Raw genomic sequence first — 22,926 nt, 5'->3', positions numbered from 1 at the left:
CCATTATAAGCCACCACCTCCATTATAGGTGAAGCCACCACCTCCATTATAAGCCACCACCTCCATTATAAGCCATCACCTCCATTACAGGTGAAGCCACCATCTCCATTATAAGCCACCACCTCCATTATAAGCCATCGCCTCCATTATAGGTGAAGCCACCAACTCCATTATAAGCCACCACCTCCATTATAGGTGAAGCCACCACCTCCATTATAAGCCATCACCTCCATTATAAGCCACCACCTCCATTATAAGCCATCACCTCCATTATAAGCCACCACCTCCATTATAGGTGAAGCCACCTATCCATTATAGGTGAAGCCACCACCTCCATTATAAGCCACCACCTCCATTATAGGTGAAGCCACCACCTCCATTATAAGCCACCACCTCCATTATAGGTGAAGCCACCACCTCCATTATAAGCCATCACCTCCATTATAAGCCACCACCTCCATTATAGGTGAAGCCACCATCTCCATTATAGGTGAAGCCACTATCTCCATTATAAGCCACCACCTCCATTATAGGTGAAGCCACCACCTCCATTATAAGCCACCACCTCCATTATAAGCCATCACCTCCATTACAGGTGAAGCCACCATCTCCATTATAAGCCACCACCTCCATTATAAGCCATCGCCTCCATTATAGGTGAAGCCACCAACTCCATTATAAGCCACCACCTCCATTATAGGTGAAGCCACCACCTCCATTATAAGCCATCACCTCCATTATAAGCCACCACCTCCATTATAAGCCATCACCTCCATTATAAGCCACCACCTCCATTATAGGTGAAGCCACCTATCCATTATAGGTGAAGCCACCACCTCCATTATAAGCCACCACCTCCATTATAGGTGAAGCCACCACCTCCATTATAGGTGAAGCCACCACCTCCATTATAAGCTACCACCTCCATTATAGGTGAAGCCACCACCTCCATTATAAGCCATCACCTCCATTATAAGCCACCACCTCCATTATAAGCCATCACCTCCATTACAGGTGAAGCCACCATCTCCATTATAAGCCACCACCTCCATTATAAGCCACCACCTCCATTATAAGCCATCGCCTCCATTATAGGTGAAGCCACCAACTCCATTATAAGCCACCACCTCCATTATAGGTGAAGCCACCACCTCCATTATAGGTGAAGCCACCACCTCCATTATAAGCCATCACCTCCATTATAAGCCACCACCTCCATTATAAGCCATCACCTCCATTATAGGTGAAGCCACCACCTCCATTATAAGCCATCACCTCCATTATAAGCCACCACCTCCATTATAAGCCATCACCTCCATTATAGGTGAAGCCACCACCTCCATTATAGGTGAAGCCACCACCTCCATTATAAGCCATCACCTCCATTATAAGCCACCACCTCCATTATAAGCCACCACCTCCATTATAGGTGAAGCCACCACCTCCATTATAAGCCATCACCTCCATTATAGGTGAAGCCACCATCTCAATTATAGGTGAAGCCACCACCTCCATTATAGGTGAAGCCACCATCTCAATTATAGGTGAAGCCACCACCTCCATTATAGGTGAAGCCACCACCTCCATTATAGGTGAAGCCACCATCTCAATTATAGGTGAAGCCACCATCTCCATTATAAGCCACCATCTCCATTATAGGTGAAGCCACCACCTCCATTATAGGTGAAGCCACCACCTCCATTATAGGTGAAGCCACCACCTCCATTATAAGCCATCACCTCCATTATAGGTGAAGCCACCATCTCAATTATAGGTGAAGCCACCACCTCCATTATAGGTGAAGCCACCATCTCCATTATAGGTGAAGCCACCACCTCCATTATAGGTGAAGCCACCACCTCCATTATAAGCCACCACCTCCATTATAGGTGAAGCCACCATCTCCATTATAAGCCACCACCTCCATTATAGGTGAAGCCACCATCTCCATTATAGGTGAAGCCACCACCTCCATTATAGGTGAAGCCACCATCTCCATTATAGGTGAAGCCACCACCTCCATTATAGGTGAAGCCACCACCTCCATTATAAGCCACCACCTCCATTATAGGTGAAGCCACCACCTCCATTATAAGCCATCACCTCCATTATAGGTGAAGCCACCACCTCCATTATAAGCCATCACCTCCATTATAGGTGAAGCCACCACCTCCATTATAAGCCATCACCTCCATTATAGGTGAAGCCACCATCTCAATTATAGGTGAAGCCACCACCTCCATTATAGGTGAAGCCACCATCTCCATTATAAGCCACCACCTCCATTATAGGTGAAGCCACCTATCCATTATAGGTGAAGCCATCGCCTCCATTATAGGTGAATTCACTACCTGCATTATAAGTGAAGCCACCACCTCCATTATAGGTGAAGCCACCACCTCCATTATAAGCCACCACCTCCATTATAGGTGAAGCCACCACCTCCATTATAAGCCACCACCTCCATTATAGGTGAAGCCACCACCTCCATTATAGGTGAAGCCACCACCTCCATTATAAGCCACCACCTCCATTATAAGTGAAGCCACCATCTCCATTATAGGTGAAGCCACCACCTCCATTATAGGTGAAGCCACCACCTCCATTATAAGCCACCACCTCCATTTTAGGTGAAGCCACCACCTGCATCATAGGTGAAGCCACCATCTCCATTATAGGTGAAGCCACCACCTCCATTATAGGTGAAGCCACCACCTCCATTATAAGCCACCACCTCCATTATAGGTGAAGCCACCATCTCCATTTTAGGTGAAGCCACCATCTCCATTATAGGTGAATTCACTACCTGCATTATAAGTGAAGCCACCACCTCCATTATAGGTGAAGCCACCACCTCCATTATAAGCCACCACCTCCATTATAGGTGAAGCCACCATCTCCATTATAGGTGAAGCCACCATCTCCATTATAGGTGAAGCCACCACCTCCATTATAGGTGAAGCCACCACCTCCATTATAGGTGAAGCCACCACCTCCATTATAAGCCACCACCTCCATTATAGGTGAAGCCACCATCTCCATTTTAGGTGAAGCCACCATCTCCATTATAGGTGAAGCCACCACCTCCATTATAGGTGAAGCCACCACCTCCATTATAAGCCACCACCTCCATTATAGGTGAAGCCACCATCTCAATTATAGGTGAAGCCACCACCTCCATTATAGGTGAATTCACTACCTGCATTATAAGTGAAGCCACCACCTCCATTATAGGTGAAGCCACCATCTCCATTATAGGTGAAGCCACCACCTCCATTATAGGTGAAGCCACCACCTCCATTATAAGCCACCACCTCCATTATAGGTGAAGCCACCATCTCCATTATAAGCCACCACCTCCATTACAGGTGAAGCCACCATCTCCATTATAAGCCACCACCTCCATTTTAGGTGAAGCCACCACCTCCATTATAAGTGAAGCCACTACCTTCATTATAGGTGAAGCCACCACCTCCATTATAGGTTAAGCCACCATCTCCATTATAAGCCACCACCTCCATTATAGGTGAAGCCACTACCTGCATTATAAGTGAAGCCACCATCTCCATTTTAGGTGAAGCCACCACCTCCATTACAAGTGAAGCCACAACCTTCATTATAGGTGAAGCCACCACCTCCATTATAGTTGAAACCACCATCTCCATTATAAGCCACCACCTCCATTATAGGTGAAGCCACCACCTCCATTATAGGTGAAGCCACCATCTCCATTATAAGCCACCACCTCCATTACAGGTGAAGCCACCATCTCCATTATAAGCCACCATCTCCATTTTAGGTGAAGCCACCACCTCCATTATAAGTGAAGCCACTACCTTCATTATAGGTGAAGCCACCACCTCCATTATAGGTGAAGCCACCATCTCCATTATAAGCCACCACCTCCATTATAGGTGAAGCCACTACCTGCATTATAAGTGAAGCCACCATCTCCATTTTAGGTGAAGCCACCACCTCCATTATAAGTGAAGCCACAACCTTCATTATAGGTGAAGCCACCACCTCCATTATAGTTGAAACCACCATCTCCATTATAGGTGAAGCCACCATCTCCATTATAGGTGAAGCCACCACCTCCATTATAAGCCACCACCTCCATTATAGGTGAAGCCACCTATCCATTATAGGTGAAGCCACCACCTCCATTATAGGTGAAGCCACCACCTCCATTATAAGCCACCACCTCCATTATAGGTGAAGCCACCATCTCCATTATAAGCCACCACCTCCATTATAGGTGAAGCCACCACCTCCATTATAAGCCACCAGCTCCATTTTAGGTGAAGCCACCACCTGCATCATAGGTGAAGCCACCACCTCCATTATAGGTGAAGCCACCACCTCCATTATAGGTGCATTCACTACCTGCATTATAAGTGAAGCCACCATCTCCATTATAAGCCACCACCTCCATTATAGGTGAAGCCACCATCTCCATTATAAGCCACCACCTCCATTATAGGTGAAGCCACTACCTGCATTATAAGTGAAGCCACCATCTCCATTATAAGCCACCAGCTCCATTTTAGGTGAAGCCACCATCTCCATTATAAGCCACCACCTTCATTTTAGGTGAAGCCACCACCTCCATTATAAGTGAAGCCACCACCTCCATTATAGGTGAAGCCACCACCTCCATTATAGGTGCATTCACTACCTCCATTATAGGTGAAGCCACCACCTCCATTTTAGGTGAAGCCACCACCTCCATTTTAGGTGAAGCCACCACCTCCATTTTAGGTGAAGCCACCACCTCCATTATAGGTGAAGCCACCACCTCCATGGGAGGGTAAGCATACTTGTCTATAGTTTGTACAGAGTATACACTATTCCTTTCGTCTGGCTCTTCCATTGTGGCCCTAATTTTAGTCATCCAATATGGAGGCACTTGAACTTATAGAACGCATACAACCTTTTCCACTTTGTAGTCTTTGATGTGCAGGACTTGAGCCCCACCTATACTGTGTGATACAGTCACAGCCATCTTTACAGACCTTAATAAGGTCTCTACTCTCAATCCTTACTTCGTGGAGGTCTCCTTGACTCCGACATACTGTATAGAGACACGCCATCTGTTAGGGCCAGATGGATGGGCAGACCCGGGAGGTGGATCCACTGGACCGAACTCCCCGAAGAGGGAACGGAGTCCGGTAGCCGGAGCACTTTAGGTAGCAGAACAGTCCGTGCACTTAGAACACAATGGAGAAGTCCCTGGGACCACGGGGTCACTGATGGTGGTCCGGGTGACGGAGCTCAGGTTCGGAAGCCGGGATGATGTCAGGCGGGGTCCGGAACCGTTGGAGCGAGATGGCGGGTCACCGCAGGGAACCGGGATGGTACGGACTGTCAGGATGGTAGATAGGCAGCGTTCGGGGTTTGAGATACAGCAGGACCGGATGGCAATGCAGGATCGGCTCTAAAAGAGAGAGAGGTAAGTATCTCACAGGAACACAAGGAGACCTGACTCCTAGCTTGGGAAACACGAAGAACAGGCCCCGCCCCCTTGGACATTAATCCCCTTTATACCCTGTACCTGTGTGCATCATTTCCTGTCAGTGGACACTGGCCCTTTAAGAAAGGGTCAGTGACCGCGCGCGCGCCCTAATGCGCATGCGCGCGGCCCGGGTGCCAGAAGCCAGGGCAGGAAGCTGAGAGGAGGAAGCAGCAGAGCCGGCCAGGGGCTGGGAAGCTGACGGGCGCCGGGAGCGGGGACCAGGAGGCCTGGGAAGCGCGGCCAATGGAGGCTGGAGAGCGGGGAGCGTGGCAGGTGAGCCGGGGAGCGGAGCAGAGGACCCGGGGAGCGTGACAGTACCCCCCCCCCACGCCCCCCTCCCCGCAACCGGGACAGGAAGGCACGGATCAGCGGAGTACCCACATTCTCCTTGGGCTCCCAGGACCTATCCTCAGGACCATACCCTGCCCAGTCCACCAGGAAGAACTGTCGGCCTCGTACGGTCTTCATGGCCACGATATCCCTTACCGCATAGATGTCGTCCTCAGCAATAGGAGGAGGAGCCGGACTGGCAGCAGCGGAGAAGGGACCAAGGACAACCGGCTTGAGCAGGGAGACGTGGAAGGAGTTGGGTATCCTCATCGTGGCCGGAAGCTGCAGTTTGTAGGAGACCTCATTGATCTTGCCGATGACTTTAAACGGTCCGATGTAGCGAGGTCCCAGCTTGTAGGATGGTAACTTCAATCGGACGTACTTGGAAGCAAGCCAGACGAGATCTCCCGGAGAGAAACATGGAGGATCCAGACGTCTCTTGTCCGCGTGTCTCTTCATCCACAGGGATGCACGTGCAAGGGACGCCTTAACTGAGTCCCAAATGGTTGTAAAGTCACGGAGTACTGCATCAGCAGCAGGGATGTCCGAGGAAGAGGATACAGGCAATGGGACAGACGGCTGAAGTCCGTAGACGACATGGAAGGGAGAACAGGAGGAGGACTCACTGACGTGGTGATTATGGGAGAATTCAGCCCAAGGAAGAAGTGTGGACCAATCGTCATGATGGGCGTTGACGTAGTGACGTAAGAAAGAGGTCAATATCTGATTGACCCGTTCCACTTGGCCGTTCGACTGAGGATGGTAGGCAGAAGAAAAGTCCAGCGTTACTCCCAGATGTTTACAGAGAGCTCTCCAGAAGCGGGAGGTGAACTGAGTTCCTCTGTCGGACACAATGTGTGATGGAAAGCCGTGCAAGCGGAAGATGTGATGTATATAGGCGTCCGCGAGTTCCTGGGCAGAGGGCAGTCCAGCCATAGGGACGAAATGGGCCATTTTAGAGAACCGATCCACCACGACCCATATGACTGCGTGTCCGGAGGACAATGGCAAGTCCGTAATAAAGTCCATCGCAATGTGTTGCCAGGGAACTGAGGGTATGGGCAGAGGCAGTAGACGGCCATATGGCAGGTGTTTGGGCGTCTTGTTCCTGGCACAAGAAGAGCAAGCAGAGACAAAAGAGGCGACGTCCGTGCGAAGGGATGGCCACCAGTAATGACGTACAATCGCACTCCATGTTCTCTTCTGACCAGCATGACCGGCTGTTTTCGAGGCATGGCCCCAGTGTAGCACTTTATGCCTGTCTGTCTCAGAGACATAGGTCTTCCCGGGCGGTATCTGGGCCAGGGTGACAGGAGCCACCGGAATAATCTTACTTGGACAGACGATGGGTTGGGATGTCTCCTCTTCCTGCTCCATGGGCATGAAAGACCTAGACAAGGCATCTGCGCGTACATTCTTGTCCGCTGGTCGGAAATGGAGCTGGAAATCGAACCGGGCAAAGAACAAGGACCACCTGGCTTGCCGGGGGTTCAGTCGCTGAGCAGACCGCAGGTATTCCAGGTTTTTGTGGTCCGTGTAAATAATGACGGGGTACACTGCTCCTTCCAGAAGATAGCGCCATTCCTCCAGAGCCAGTTTGACTGCCAATAGCTCTCGATCACCGATGGTGTAATTGCGTTCAGGGGCGGAGAAGCTCTTGGAGAAGAAACCGCAAGTCACCATCTTCCCGGAGGAGGACTTCTGCATGAGCACTGCTCCGGCTCCTGAGGAGGAGGCATCCACCTCCAAGGTGAACTGGCGGTTTAACTCTGGACGGTGGAGTACAGGAGAGGAGGCAAAGGCTCGCTTTAGAGAGCCAAACGCGGCGTCGGCCGCAGGTGACCAGTCCTTTGGATTAGCCCCCTTCTTGGTCAAGGCGGAGAGAGGAGCAGTCAGAGCAGAGAAGTGAGGAATAAACTGGCGGTAATAATTGGCGAATCCCAGAAAACGTTGGATTGCCTTCAGTCCAGAAGGAGGAGGCCAGTTGAGAATGGCAGAGACCTTCTTTGGGTCCATCTGCAGTCCGGTCTCGGTGATGAGGTAACCCAGGAAGGGGAGAGAAGACTGTTCGAAGACACACTTCTCGTGCTTGGCGTACAGACGATTCTCTCTGTCTTTGTAGAACCAGTTGCACGTTCTCTCGGTGGGTCTGGAGGTCCGGAGAGAAGACAAGGATGTCATCCAGGTATACCACCACACAGACGTAGAGAAGGTCCCGGAACACGTCGTTCACTAATTCTTGGAAGACGGCTGGTGCGTTACACAGGCCGAAGGGCATCACGCAGTATTCATAGTGCCCATCACGAGTGTTGAACGCGGTCTTCCATTCGTCCCCCGAGCGAATACGGACCAGGTTGTAGGCACCCCGAAGATCCAACTTGGTGAAGACACGAGCTCCTCTGAGCCGATCAAACAATTCGGGGATGAGCGGCAGGGGGTACTTGTTTTTTACGGTAATTTGGTTCAATCCCCGGTAGTCTATGCATGGTCGTAGGTCGCCCTCTTTCTTCTTTACGAAGAAGAAGCCAGCTCCAGCAGGAGAGGAGGATCTCCGAATGAATCCCTTAGCCAGGCTCTCTGTGATGTATGTAGACATGGCCCTTGTTTCGGCTGGAGACAATGGATATATCCTTCCTCGAGGTGGTGTAGTTCCCGGGAGCAGGTCAATGGCACAATCGTAAGGACGATGTGGCGGAAGTACCTCTGACTCCTTCTTATCAAAGACGTCCACGAAGGACCAATAGGCTGAGGGTAGTCCCGGTAGGGTCTCTGGAACCGGAGGTCGCCGGATGGGTTTTATGGTCTTCAGACAGGTGTCATGGCAAGAAGACCCCCATCGAGTGATATCGCCAGTGCCCCAGCTGACTGAAGGTTCGTGTGTCCGCAACCAAGGAAGACCCAGCAGGATTTGATGTGACATGTGAGGGAGGACGTAGAGAGCGATGTTCTCGGTGTGCAGAGCACCGATACGCAGTTCAAGCGGCTTGGTGATCCAGGAGATGGTGTCAGAGAGGGGTCTCCCATCCACAGAGGCAATCACAAGAGGTTTGGCGAGTGGAGTAACAGGCACCTGGTATTTGTCCACCGTGGCCTGCTGGATGAAATTGCCTGCTGCCCCAGAATCGAGGTACGCCTCAGCCGTAAACCGCGTCTCTCCCGTTGTCACTTGCACAGTCCATGTAACCGGGTCTGAGAGAGTCCCAGCACCTAGGGTGGCCTCTCCTACCAACCCTAGGCTTTGGAGTTTCCCGGCCTCTCTGGACAGGCGCGTAGCAGGTGTGTGCCCTCTCCGCAGTAGAAGCAGAGACCCTTGGCGAGTCGCTCTGCTCGACGTTGTTCAGACTGTCGCACACGGTCGATCTGCATGGGCTCATGGACGGAGGCACCAGAGGTCGTTGACTGGAGTACGGCGGGCTTCTGTGGAGGAGAGGCATGCCGTACCGGACGTCTCTCACGGGACACCTCTTTGGACCGCTCCTGAAAGCGAATGTCCACTCGAGTCGCTAGGGTAATCAGGGCGTCCAGGGTGGACGGTACGTCACGTCCAGCCAGCTCATCTTTGATTCGACCTGAGAGTCCTTCCCAGAAGGCGGCGGTTAGGGCCTCGTTATTCCACCCGAGTTCCGAGGCCAAGGTGCGGAAACGGATGGCGTATTGACCCACCGTCAGAGTTCCTTGACGTAACCGGAGAAGAGATGAAGCAGACGCGGAGGCGCGTCCTGGCTCGTCAAAGGTGCCGCGAAAGGCCTGCAGGAACTCTTGGAGGTTCTTGGTCATAGGGTCCTCCTTCTCCCACAAGGGGTTCATCCACGCCAGTGCCTCGCCCTCTAGGTGAGACATTATGAAGGCGACCTTGGCTTGGTCGGAGGCAAACAAATGCGGCAGCTGCGTGAAATGAAGGGAGCATTGGTTTATAAACCCCCTGCAGGTCTTGGGATCTCCGGTGTACCGGGGTGGTGAAGCCAAACGAAGTCTGGAAGCATCCGAAGAGGCTGCCACGGGAGCGGGAGCCGTGGATTGACTAGTGGAGACCCGGGGCGCTGAAGATGTGACCGAGGCTTGTAGCGTGTTCAGGCGGGCGTCCACGGAAGTCATAAAGTTCAGCATGCGGGTCTGGACTTCACGCTGGCGTTGGAATTCCTCTTGCAAGGCCGCTAGTGCTTCGGCGGGATCCATGGCCTGTTCTTACTGTTAGGGCCAGATGGATGGGCAGACCCGGGAGGTGGATCCACTGGACCGAACTCCCCGAAGAGGGAACGGAGTCCGGTAGCCGGAGCACTTTAGGTAGCAGAACAGTCCGTGCACTTAGAACACAATGGAGAAGTCCCTGGGACCACGGGGTCACTGATGGTGGTCCGGGTGACGGAGCTCAGGTTCGGAAGCCGGGATGATGTCAGGCGGGGTCCGGAACCGTTGGAGCGAGATGGCGGGTCACCGCAGGGAACCGGGATGGTACGGACTGTCAGGATGGTAGATAGGCAGCGTTCGGGGTTTGAGATACAGCAGGACCGGATGGCAATGCAGGATAGGCTCTAAAAGAGAGAGAGGTAAGTATCTCACAGGAACACAAGGAGACCTGACTCCTAGCTTGGGAAACACGAAGAACAGGCCCCGCCCCCTTGGACATTAATCCCCTTTATACCCTGTACCTGTGTGCATCATTTCCTGTCAGTGGACACTGGCCCTTTAAGAAAGGGTCAGTGACCGCGCGCGCGCCCTAATGCGCATGCGCGCGGCCCGGGTGCCAGAAGCCACGGCAGGAAGCTGAGAGGAGGAAGCAGCAGAGCCGGCCAGGGGCTGGGAAGCCGACGGGCGCCGGGAGCGGGGACCAGGAGGCCTGGGAAGCGCGGCCAATGGAGGCTGGAGAGCGGGGAGCGTGGCAGGTGAGCCGGGGAGCGGAGCAGAGGACCCGGGGAGCGTGACACCATCCATCATTGTAAAAGTAATATGGCCGACATAATAATGGGTGTCTATATGCTATGTTCACCTTCCTACAAAACTGATATTAGAACATTTCAGACCTGACTGTTCTTCTTTATTTTGATGTCCCTCCATGTTAATGATCCTCCTGACCCTGATGGAGGTCACTCTCACTCAGTCTGGCCAGTGCCAGGATGACCTGCATAATCTGATCGATAGTCCAGTAAGTGTCCTTCTCCAGTCACATTGTCTGAGCTTGTGCTTCTCCACATCTTCCAGCCTGAACCATTCGATCTTCACTGTGAAGTCTTGGAAAGGTCAGCAGCGTTGTTATCTGCACATATGGACGTCTAGTCTTTCTTCCTCTTGTTTTCTAGTGCTGGTGTCGGAAGGACGGGAACATTTATAGCCTTGGATTGCCTGATGCAGCACATACGAGACCACGAGTTTGTAGATGTCCTTGGCCTTGTAGGAGAACTGCGCTCTTACAGGATGTGTATGGTGCAAACAGAGGTCAGTATATACTGTACTGTAAGTCAATACTGAGTATAGACTTACACATATAATAGTATACAATGTGTGTATGCATGCTGTATATGTAAAGCGGGCTTTACACGCTACGACATCGCTAATGCGAAGTCTCTGGGGTCACAGAATTTGTGACGCACATCTGGCCGCATTAGCGATGCCGTTGCGTGTGACACCTATGAGCGATTTTGCATTGTCGCAAAAACGTGCAAAATCGCTCATCGGTGACATGGGGGTCCATTCTCGAATATCGTTGGAGCTGCAGGTACGAAGTAGTTCGTCGCTCCTGCGGCAGCACACATCGGTACGTGTGACGCTGCAGGAACGAGGAACCTCTCCTTACCTGCCTCCCGGCCCCAATGCAGAAGGAAGGAGGTGGGAAGGATGTTACCTTATGTTATGTTCATCTCCGCCCCTCCGCTTTGATTGGGCGGCCGCTTAGTGACGTCGCTGTGACGCCGCACGGACCGCCCCCTTAGAAAGGAGGCGGTTCGCCGGTCACAGCGACGTCGCAGGGAAGGTAAGTATGTGTGACGGGTCTGGCCGATGCTGCAGTGATTTGCCCGTGTCGCACAACCGAAGGGGGCGGGAACGCACGCTAGCGATATCGGGACCGATATCGCAGTGTGTAAAGTAGCCTTAAGTCTATACTGTGTGTATGCAATCTGTGCATATCCTATACGTCTAACCACTGTGTGCACAATTAGTAGGCCATTTGTATTTTTGATGTTTAGTTTTATTATTGAACACCTCCACAGCCATCGGTCAGTCCAGGAGAATATTTCAGAAAGTCACAGCGAGGTTTCGCGTAGGAGAATATCTGTGCGCAGAATTATTATGCTACTAAATCAAAAATGGAAATTTTCCATCTCAATTGTTTATTTTCATCTGATAAAGTGAGAATAATACAAAGACATTTCTGAAAATGTAAATCAGTGACCAATAAATCTGCCCATCATGTCACTACCAGTCATAAGGTTTCTCATTCACGGATCCATATACGTGCCTGGCATCTGTCATGGGTCCATATACGTGCCTGGCATCTGTCATGAGTCCATATACGTGCCTGGCATCTGTCATGGGTCCATATACTTGCCTGGCATCTGTCATGGGTCCATATACTTGCCTGGCATCTGTCATGGGTCCATATACGTGCCTGACATCTGTCATGGGTCTAAATACGTGCCTGGCATCCTGTCATGGGTCTAAATACGTGCCTGACATCTGTCATGGGTCCATATACGTGCCTGGCATCTGTCATGGGTCCATATACGTGCCTGACATCTGTCATGGGTCTAAATACGTGCCTGACATCTGTCATGGGTCTAAATACGTGCCTGGCATCTGTCATGGATCCATATACGTGCCTGGCATCTGTCATGGGTCCATATACGTGCCTGACATCTGTCATGGGTCTAAATACGTGCCTGGCATCCTGTCATGGGTCTAAATACGTGCCTGACATCTGTCATGGGTCCATATACGTGCCTGGCATCTGTCATGGGTCCATATCCGTGCCTGGCATCTGTCATGGGTCCATATCCGTGCCTGGCATCTGTCATGGGTCCATATACTTGCCTGGCATCTGTCATGGGTCCATATCCATGCCTGGCATCTGTCATGGGGCCATATACTTGCCTGGCATCTGTCATGGGTCCATATACTTGCCTGGCATCTGTCATGGGTCCATATCCGTGCCTGGCATCTGTCATGGGGCCATATACTTGCCTGGCATCTGTCGTGGGTCCATATACGTGCCTGGCATCTGTCATGGGTCCATATCCGTGCCTGGCATCTGTCATGGGTCCATATACTTGCCTGGCATCTGTCATGGGGCCATATACTTGCCTGGCATCTGTCGTGGGTCCATATACTTGCCTGGCATCTGTCATGGGTCCATATCCGTGCCTGGCATCTGTCATGGGTCCATATACTTGCCTGGCATCTGTCATGGGTCCATATCCGTGCCTGGCATCTGTCACGGATCCATATACGTGCCTGGCATCTGTCATGGGTCCATATACTTGCCTGGCATCTGTCATGGGTCCATATACGTGCCTGGCATCTGTCATGGGTCCATATACATGCCTGGCATCTGTCATGGGGCCATATACTTGCCTGGCATCTGTCATGGGTCCATATCCGTGCCTGGCATCTGTCATGGGTCCATATACTTGCCTGGCATCTGTCGTGGGTCCATATACTTGCCTGGCATCTGTCTTGGGTCCATATCCGTGCCTGGCATCTGTCATGGGTCCATATCCGTGCCTGGCATCTGTCACGGATCCATATACGTGCCTGGCATCTGTCATGGGTCCATATACTTGCCTGGCATCTGTCATGGGTCCATATACTTGCCTGGCATCTGTCGTGGGTCCATATACTTACCTGGCATCTGTCTTGGGTCCATATACTTGCCTGGCATCTGTCGTGGGTCCATATACTTACCTGGCATCTGTCTTGCGTCCATATACTTGCCTGGCATCTGTCATGGGTCCATATACGTGCCTGGCATCTGTCGTGGGTCCATATACTTGCCTGGCATCTGTCTTGGGTCCATATACTTACCTGGCATCTGTCATGGGTCCATATACGTGCCTGGCATCTGTCATGGGTCTAAATACGTGCCTGGCATCTGTCGTGGGGCCATATACTTGCCTGGCATCTGTCATGGGTCCATATACGTGCCTGGCATCTGTCATGGGTCCATATACGTGCCTGGCATCTGTCATGGGTCCATATATGTGCCTGGCATCTGTTATGGGTCCATATATGTGCCTGGCATCTGTCATTGGTCCATATACTTGCCTGGCATCTGTCGTGGGTCCATATACCTGCCTGGCATCTGTCATGGGTCTAAATACGTGCCTGGCATCTGTCATGGGTCCATATATGTGCCTGGCATCTGTTATGGGTCCATATATGTGCCTGGCATCTGTCATTGGTCCATATACTTGCCTGGCATCTGTCGTGGGGCCATATACGTGCCTGGCATCTGTCATGGGTCCATATACGTGCCTGGCCTGAGGAAAACATCTGTCCAATGGTAAAAGCATAGCCTTTATTCCTTGGGAACATTTTTATGGAGTTATTACTAGCTTGTCTGTCACAATTAGAGATGACTGAACCCGAGGTTCAGTGTTCGCACCGACTTTACAAAAAAAAACAGTGTTCGGGTGCTTTACGTATGAAAACCACTCGCAACAGGATCACTCGGTGCTCGAGGACACTCGGTGCTCGCGTGGGCTGGGGGTGTTCGGTGCTCAGAGATGCTCGGTGATGGGGGGTGCATGGGGACTCTCGGTGCTCGGGTGTGCTCGACACTTGGTGGTGCTCGAGGACACTCGGTGCCCGGGTGGGCTGGGGGACGTTTGGTGCTCGGGGACGCTCGGTGCTCGGTTGTGCTGGGGGACGCTTGGTGCTCGGGGTTGCTTGGTGCTCGGGGGCGCTCGGTGCTCAGGGACACTCGGTGATTGGTTGTGCTGGGGGACGCTCTGTGCTCGTGGACACTCTGTGCTCGGGGACGCTCGGTGATCGGGGGTGCTCAAGGATGATCGGTGATAGGGGGTGCTCAAGGATGATCGGTGCTCGGGGACACTCGGTGCTCGGGTGTGCTCGGGGACACTCGGTGCTCGGGTGTGCTCGGGGACACTCTGTGCTCGGTTGTGCTGGGGGACGTTCGGTGCACGGGTCGCTCGGTGATCGGGGTTGCTCGGGGACATTCGATGCTCGGGGATGTTTGGTGCTCGGGGACGCTCGATGATCGGGGGTGCTCAAGGACGATCGGTGCTCGGGGACACTCAGAGATGGGGGATGCACGGGGACTCTCGGTGCACGGGGACGCTCTGTGCTTGGGTGTGCTCGACACTCTGTGGTACTCGGGGACACTCGGTGCCCGGGTGGGCTGGGGGATGTTTGGTGCTCGGGTCGCTTGGTGATCGGGGGTGCTCGGGGACGTTTGGTGCTCGGGGACGTTCGGTGCTCGGGGGCGCTCGGTGCTCAGGGACACTCTGTGCTTGGTTGTGCTGGGGGACGCTCGATGCTCGTGGACACTTGGGCTCGGGGACGCTCGTGATCGGGGGTGCTCAAGGACGTTCGGTGCTCGGGGACACTCGGTGCTCGGGTGTGCTCGGAGACGCTTTGTGCTCGGGGACACTCAGTGCTCAGGTGTGCTCGGGGACACTCAGTGCTCGGGTGTGCTCGGGGACACTCGGTGCTCGGTTGTGCTGGGGGACGTTCGGTGCTCGGGGAGGCTTGGTGCTCGGGGACACTCGGTGCTCGGGTGTGCTCGGGGACACTCTGTGCTCGGTTGTGCTGGGGGACGTTCGGTGCTCGGGTCGCTCGGTGATCGGGGTTGCTCGGGGACGTTTGGTGCTCGGGGATGTTTGGTGCTCGGGGAAGCTTGGTGCTCGGGGACACTCGGTGCTCGGATGTGCTTGGGGACGCTCGGTGCTCGTGGACACTTGGTGCTCGGGGACGCTCGGTGATCGGGGGTGCTCAAGGACGTTCGGTGCTCGGGGACACTCGGTGCTCGGGTGTGCTCGGAGACGCTTGGTGCTCGGGGACACTTGTTGATCAGGGGTGCTCAAGGACGTTCGGTGCTCGGGGACACTCGGTGCTCGGGTGTGCTCGGAGACGCTTGGTGCTCGGGGACACTCGGTGCTCGGTTGTGCTGGGGGACGTTCGGTGCTCGGGTCGCTCGGTGATCGGGGTTGTTCGGGGATGTTTGGTGCTCGGGGATGTTTGGTGCTCGGAGAGGCTTGGTGCTCGGGGACACTCGGTGCTCGGGTGTGCTCGGGGACACTTGGTGCTCGGTTGTGCTCGGGGGACACTCGGTGCTCGGTTGTGCTGGGGGACGTTCGGTGATCGGGGTTGCTCGGGGACGTTCGGTGCTCGGGGATGTTTGGTGCTCGGGGACGCTCGGTGATCGGGGGTGCTCGGGGCTCATCGGTGCTCGGGGACACTCGGTGCACCGCCCAGTGCAGCCGCTTGCAGTGATTGATCACTTTGCACTGGAGGTAACAATAGCGTAATCGGATCGGATATTGTAGTGTGCAACAAAAAAATGGAAAAACCTCGCTCACCCTTTCCCAGAAGTGCTCTGTTTATGGCTTGCTTATTATGGGCGGAGACCCAAACTGCCCAATTAGTGACTTCTATTGGGGTTCAGGTCGCCTGGGTCCCATATTGAACTTTATATAATGTCCGTTTGAACCCCCAAACCAAACTTCTCTTGGTCCCCTCATCTCTATTCACAATCAGCAGCGCTTTTATTGCCCCTTATTTTGATACTATTTACTTGATACGTGATGGTTCGAAGACTGGACTGATGCCTGTTGCAGTTGTTTCCTTCTCTCTCTGGATTTGAACAGATTTGTGCCTGGCATTTGCACCCCTCTCCCCCTCACATTATATTATGCATCCTCTGAACCAACTTTTTTCTGATCTCTGACATATTTCTAATGCGCAGCACACTTCACAAGGTTGGCAGTATGCTTCGATACTTTGTGTGACGCCATAGCGCCGCCAGGTGGTCACAGAGAAACACTACACCCCACACAACACCATCCCACATCAGGTACCATCTGCCACAAAACCCTAGCCACTCCCCTCAGGGTAGGAAGGGCACATCAGTGGGCGGGACCAGGCGGATTGGGAGCGCCCACCTAGGGGTCTTGAGAAACCGGAGGAGGGAACCAGTCAGTTGGAGTGCAAGTTCAGGTTGAAGTTCAAGTGGAGGTGCAAGTCGGAGTTGAAGTGAAGTCTGTGCCTAGTGGAGGGTAGCCAGGGTAGTGGCCCTGGTCTACTGGCTAGGTGGCAAGCAGTGGACTGTGTCCGGAGGCGACGGGAGTCCGGTCACGGGAAATCCAAAGTGGACCGGGGCAGGGTTGGAGCCCGCCGGTACCTACAGCGGAGATCCGATCCGGAAACCGTGCACAGGCAGAGTACCTGGACCCTAGTTAGAAGACGGTTGCAAGCCCCTTCTCTAATTAACCAGGCCGGGCACAAGGTTCCAGACGTTGTTCCAGTGTGTTAGCCCAGATAGCGCGAAACGGCAGCCCAATGCAGGGGATAGGGTATCCGCAACAACCCATTGAGATCCCACGGGTCAGTTTTCGCAGGAACATCTCCCAACCAAAGCAGAAACGGGAGAGGACTTTTCCGTTCCACACGAGGTTGTCCACAAAAGGAGAAAAGTACATAGCGCCGGAGGAAGGGACATTGGTACACCAGCCGGGTGTGGGAACTGTATACACCCGGAGGCGGCAGCTGGCCACTGACACCTTGGTTTACCAGCAGACTTGTGTACAATCATTTAATTGTGAGTACACCAACACCCTCCGGTCCGGCCCGGCGCACCACCACCGGCAGCCATCACCTCCCGTGTTCTGGACACTGAGCCCCGGGGCTTCCACCCCTACCCACAGAGGGGTCAAACACCTTGCTGCTGCTCCATCACCCCCGGGTGCTCCCCAACAGCAGCGCTGGTACTCCATCTTACCACCCACCGTGGGTGGCGTCACGAAGTATCTACAACAATCCCCTGCACATATTATGCCCCTTTTTATTTGAGTGTCCGCACGATCCCCGGGTCCGGAGACCCCACGAGCCACTGCGGATCCGGATCCAAGCAACCCGACTGCTGACGTGGGGGCGGCACACTTTGCATAAGTCTATATAAAGCCCATGGTAGAGTGAAACACAGACTCTTCTGATGAAGGAACTTGAAAGTTCAGAAATGTGTAAGGAAACCAAAGCCCTGCTGTGTGCTTTTATTCACCTGTGTGATGTCACACGCTGCCCGGACACTAACTCTCTGTCACCAGGATTGGCACCGGCCAGGGCATCCTTGGCAACTTCATTGCACCTTAGCATCGGCACTTTGGAGACACCTCACTCATGGTCCTCCAGTCCTGGACAACCCATTCACGGTCATTGTATCGATCGGATCGATGGATTCATCTCTTGGGGTGAGTGCAGTCCCCTTATTGGTTTACAATGACTGTTGTTTCTAAATCCAAATCTACTTATCGTCATCTGCGTGTTTACTGCGGCTGATCCTGTACTTGGTTAATACATTGTATTGCCTTTTATACAGGGTTTAGGGAATATTTGCTGTAATCCCTCACCAGTGGTTACATGCCCAGTTTTCATTGTATTGTCCTTTATGCGGCACTTTTTCCTTCATTTTTCCTTTGCTTTCTTTGTTTCGCACCGAAGCAGAACGTGTTATGTGATGCTGTATAAGTTGTGGGCTGATTGGAGTTAAGGGGGGGTTTGCATGTTGCGACATCGCTACTGCGATCTCGTCGGGGTCAAATCGAAAGTGACGCACATCCGGCGCCGGTAACGACGTCGCAACGTGTAAAGCCTAGATGCACTGATAAACGATCGCAAAAGCGTTGAAAATCGGTGATCTGTGTAGTGTCGGTCATTTCCATAATTTCGCTGCAGCGACAGGTACGATGTTGTTCCTCGTTCCTGCGGCAGCACACATCGCTGTGTATGAAGCCGCAGGAGCGAGGAACATCTCCTACCTGCGTCCCGCCTGCAATGAGGAAGGAAGGAGGTGGGCGGGATGTTTAAGTCCCGCTCATCTCCGCCCCTACACTTCTATTGGCCGCCTGCCGTGTGACGTCGCTGTGTCCCCGTTAGGAGGGAGGCGGATCGCTAGCCAGAGCGACGTCGCAGGGCAGGTGAGTGCATGTGAAGCTGCCGTAGCGATAATGTTCGCTACGGCAGCTATCACAAGATATCGAATCTGCGACGGGGGCGGGGACTATCGCGCTCAGCATCGCTACAATCAGCTAGCGATGTCGTAATGTGCAAAGCCCCAATTAGTTGTGGGTGACTCTCAAGCACTTGCTGATGCAGCTTCTTTCATCCTGGTGTCACCGAGTTAACACTATATTAGCGCAGTGTATATTGTTACCACAGTGTCTCATCCACTTAACATCTGGGTTTCCTTACAATCCTCCTCAGGTCTTATTGCTGCCTTTTTACCCTTGGCACCCTTTTTGGGTAACACTCAATTCCCTCCAGGCACGGAGTGCTCCCTAGCAGTCCGTGAATTAAGCTGGGTCACTAGGTTTCAGTACCTATTTCACTTGGATGGTACCATTCCATTTCCTACTTTCCAATTTTCATTTCCCCTTTAAAGAAGTGTTTCACTACCTGCAGCTCAAACGTTTCATCACATTGTTATTGCAGAACATAACCCCACGCTACTCTTTAATTCTATATAAACAGAGATGTCGCCTAAACCCCAACACTCCAGGCACTATCTTACTCCGGTAACGCCAGCGTCCCTGCACGGTGCCGGCTACTGGTCTACGCAGGGGTGCCGACATACTCACCACCGCTACCAGTCCGCTCTTCCTTGCTCCTTCCTCAGTCTCCAAGCTCTAGGGCCTGTGCACATTGCTAGGTTTACTGGCAATGTGCACAGGAAGACATGTTCTTAGGACATGTTCTTAAAGGGGCAGTGCATGTACTAGAGTTTTTCCAGTCTATGGCTGGGAGTCACTGGGTATATAAGAAAAATTCCCCTGTATGTAGGTGCTTGAGCAGTTTAGGTTCCTAGTGTGTCAGTTCCCACTTGTATACCAGTCTGCTGTTGATCCCATGACTGACTCTAGTCTGTGGATCCGAATCCATCCTGCCATTTTCTAGTGGTGACTTTGTCTTGCCAGTCTTTGTATTGACTCTGTCCTGCCTGGCTCCCGTACCCCCGGTCCATCCTTACTGCCCTTCCATACCTTGGGTCAGTTTCTGCAGTACTGGGAACTGCCCTGAAGTGGTACCTGGTGTCTACCCACAGCCCAGTCCATCCTCACCATCAGAGGCTCTGCCTGGTAGACATTTATTCATGCCCCTTCTGGGTAAGCCCGGTTTTTGGCACAGTAGGTCCACACCCGCTAGTGTAAAAACTCCTCTATACTCATTTCAGCCATACTAGCCACAGAGATAATCTTACCTACAACTCCCTCTAGGAATCTGATATTAGCCAAGTACTTTAGTACTACTTTAGCCAACATAGACTGGGCACATTGATGTTGGAAACTATAAAGTTATGATGAGATGGTATCTGACTCTGGCAAGCGTAGCCAAAGCCATTCCTAGCTATTGATCTCAGTGCTTCAGAGGCTGCCAATCCACAGGCAACATATTTCATATTTGGTGGCTTTCCATAAAGCATGTAGTCTCTGGATTAGGGTATCTGTCTCATCCTATAGGTCACAGATCATAACTGAAAGAACCCCCCCCCCCCACTTCCCATGGCCTTACTAAACAAACAATCCACAATATCCCGAAATATTCTCAGACCCTTATTACTTTTATTGTTCTAGCAGCCAAACAAACTATTGCCTCAGCCTGGAGAAAACGGGACCTAATCCTTTCAGAAGTTTAATGTCGAATCTCCTGGTTTATGATCAGTGAGAAACTATCATCTTTACACACATACAAGGTGCAAAAAATGCAAGCAAATCTGCTCTCCCAGGGCAGAATACAGAAGCCATGCCACTATTGCCACATCTCCGCTATGTCTATTGATTCCTACAAACCCTGATTTGTCTATCGAGCAGAGCGCAGCTCCCTCTCGGGCTGCTCCCTCTCGGGCTGCTCCCTCTCGGGCTGCTCCGTCTCGGGCTACTGAGTCTAGGGCTACTCTCAGGCTACTCCCTCTCGGGCTACTCCTCCTCGGGTTTTTCCCTCTTGGGCTACTCCCTCTTGGGCTACTCCTCCTCGGGTTATTCCCTCTCAGGCTACTCTGTCTCGGGCTATTCCCTCTCGGGCTACTCCATATTGAGCTACTCCCTCTCGGGTTATTCCCTCTTGGTTTACTCCCTCTTGGGCTACTCTCAGGCTACTCCGTCTCTGGCAAGTCCCTCTCGGGCAATTCCCTCTCGGGCTACTCTGTCTCAGCCTATTCCGTCTCAGGCTACTCCCTCTCGGGCAATGCCCTCTCTGGCTACTCCCTCTCGGGCAATTCCCTCTCTGGCTACTCCCTCTCGGGCTACTCCCTCTCGGACTCCTCCATCTCGGGCTACTCCCTCTCTGGTTATTCCCTCTTGGGCTACTCCGTCTTGGGCTACTCTCTCTCTGGCTCCTCCATCTCGGGCTCCTCCCTCTCTGGTTATTCCCTCTTGGGCTGCTCCCTCTTGGGCTGCTCCCTCTCGGGCTGCTCCCTCTCGGGCGACTCCCTCTCGGGCAACTCCCTCTCTGGTTATTTCCTCTTGGGCTACTCGCTCTTGGGCTACTCCTCCTCGGGTTATTCCCTCTCAGACTACTCCGTCTCGGGCAATTCCCTCTCGGGCAACTCCATCTTTGGCTACTCCCTCTCGGGCTACTCACTTTCGGACTACTCCCTCTCGGGTTATTTCCTCTTGGTTTACTCCCTCTCGGGCAATTCCCTCTCGAGCTACTCCGTCTCAGGCTATTCCGTCTCAGGCTACTCTCTCTCGGGCAATTCCCTCTCTGGCTACTCCCTCTCAGGCTACTCCCTCTCTGGCTCCTCCATCTTCAGCTACTCCCTTACTGGCTCCTCCATCTCGGGCTCCTCCCTCTATGGTTATTCCCTCTTGGGCTGCTCCCTCTCGGGCGGCTCCCTCTCGGGCGACTCCCTCTCGGGCGACTCCCTCTCTGGTTATTCCCTCTTGGGCTACTCGCTCTTGGGCTACTCCTCCTCGGGTTATTCCCTCTCAGACTACTCCATCTCGGGCAATTCCCTCTCGGGCTACTCCATCTTTGGCTACTCCCTCTCGGGCTACTCACTTTCGGGCTACTCCCTCTCGGGTTATTCCCTCTTGGTTTACTCCCTCTCGGGCAATTCCCTCTCGGGCTACTCCATCTCAGGCTATTCCGTCTCAGGCTACTCCCTCTCGGGCAATTCCCTCTCTGGCTACTCCCTCTCGGGCAACTCCCTCTCTGGCTCCTCCATCTTGGGCTACTCCCTTTCTGGCTCCTCCATCTCGGACTACTCCCTCTCAGGTTATTCCCTCTTGGTTTACTCCCTCTCGGGCAATTCCCTCTCGGGCTACTCCGTCTCAGGCTATTCCGTCTCAGGCTACTCCCTCTCGGGCAATTCCCTCTCTGGCTACTCCCTCTCAGGCTACTCCCTCTCTGGCTCCTCCATCTTCGGCTACTCCCTTTCTGGCTGCTCCATCTCGGGCTCCTCCCTCTCTGGTTATTCCCTCTTGGGCTACTCCCTCTCGGGCAATTCCCTCTCGTGCTACTCCCTCTTGGGCTACTCCTCCTCTGGTTATTCCCTCTCTGGCTATTCCCTTTCAGACTGTTCCCTTTTAGGCTATTCCCTCTTACTTCTCTTTTCCTCTTCCCAGTCGTTGCCCTTAATGCTCTTTTTATATTTTCTTGATCGAACGTTTGTACTTTATTTTGATGATTAGACATCTATTAAACAAATGTCATTACAAACCAAAAAATCCCCCTGGAAACAACGAGGAATAAAATGACACTTAAAGCCAATATATTTTTCTTTTAAAATAATTTTTTATGCTTTATTTCAACATATATGACAGTAAAAAATACCGTAAGCAAAAAAATTAATTAGGGTGCTAAATATGCAAAACTAAAAACGAGGTAGCCAGTGTGATACAAAATTGCACAGTCTT

General features: G+C 52.6%; 1 protein-coding gene across 4 annotated transcripts in view; it reads left to right on the top strand.

The window, feature by feature from the left end:
• The window catches only part of PTPRO (protein tyrosine phosphatase receptor type O), a 468,010-nt gene that overhangs the window by 435,721 nt on the left and 9,363 nt on the right, over positions 1-22,926 (top strand). For all 4 annotated transcript variants that reach the window (XM_075343481.1, XM_075343482.1, XM_075343483.1 and 1 more), the window contains one exon: positions 11,143-11,278. In XM_075343481.1, coding sequence (XP_075199596.1) covers positions 11,143-11,278 — 136 coding nt within the window. The remainder of the gene's footprint in view (positions 1-11,142; positions 11,279-22,926) is intronic.

Source organism: Anomaloglossus baeobatrachus, chromosome 4, assembly GCF_048569485.1.
Source record: "Anomaloglossus baeobatrachus isolate aAnoBae1 chromosome 4, aAnoBae1.hap1, whole genome shotgun sequence".
Lineage (NCBI taxonomy): Eukaryota > Metazoa > Chordata > Amphibia > Anura > Aromobatidae > Anomaloglossus > Anomaloglossus baeobatrachus.
Note: the sequence above shows the minus strand (reverse complement) of the source record. Positions and strands in the feature narration are given on the sequence as shown.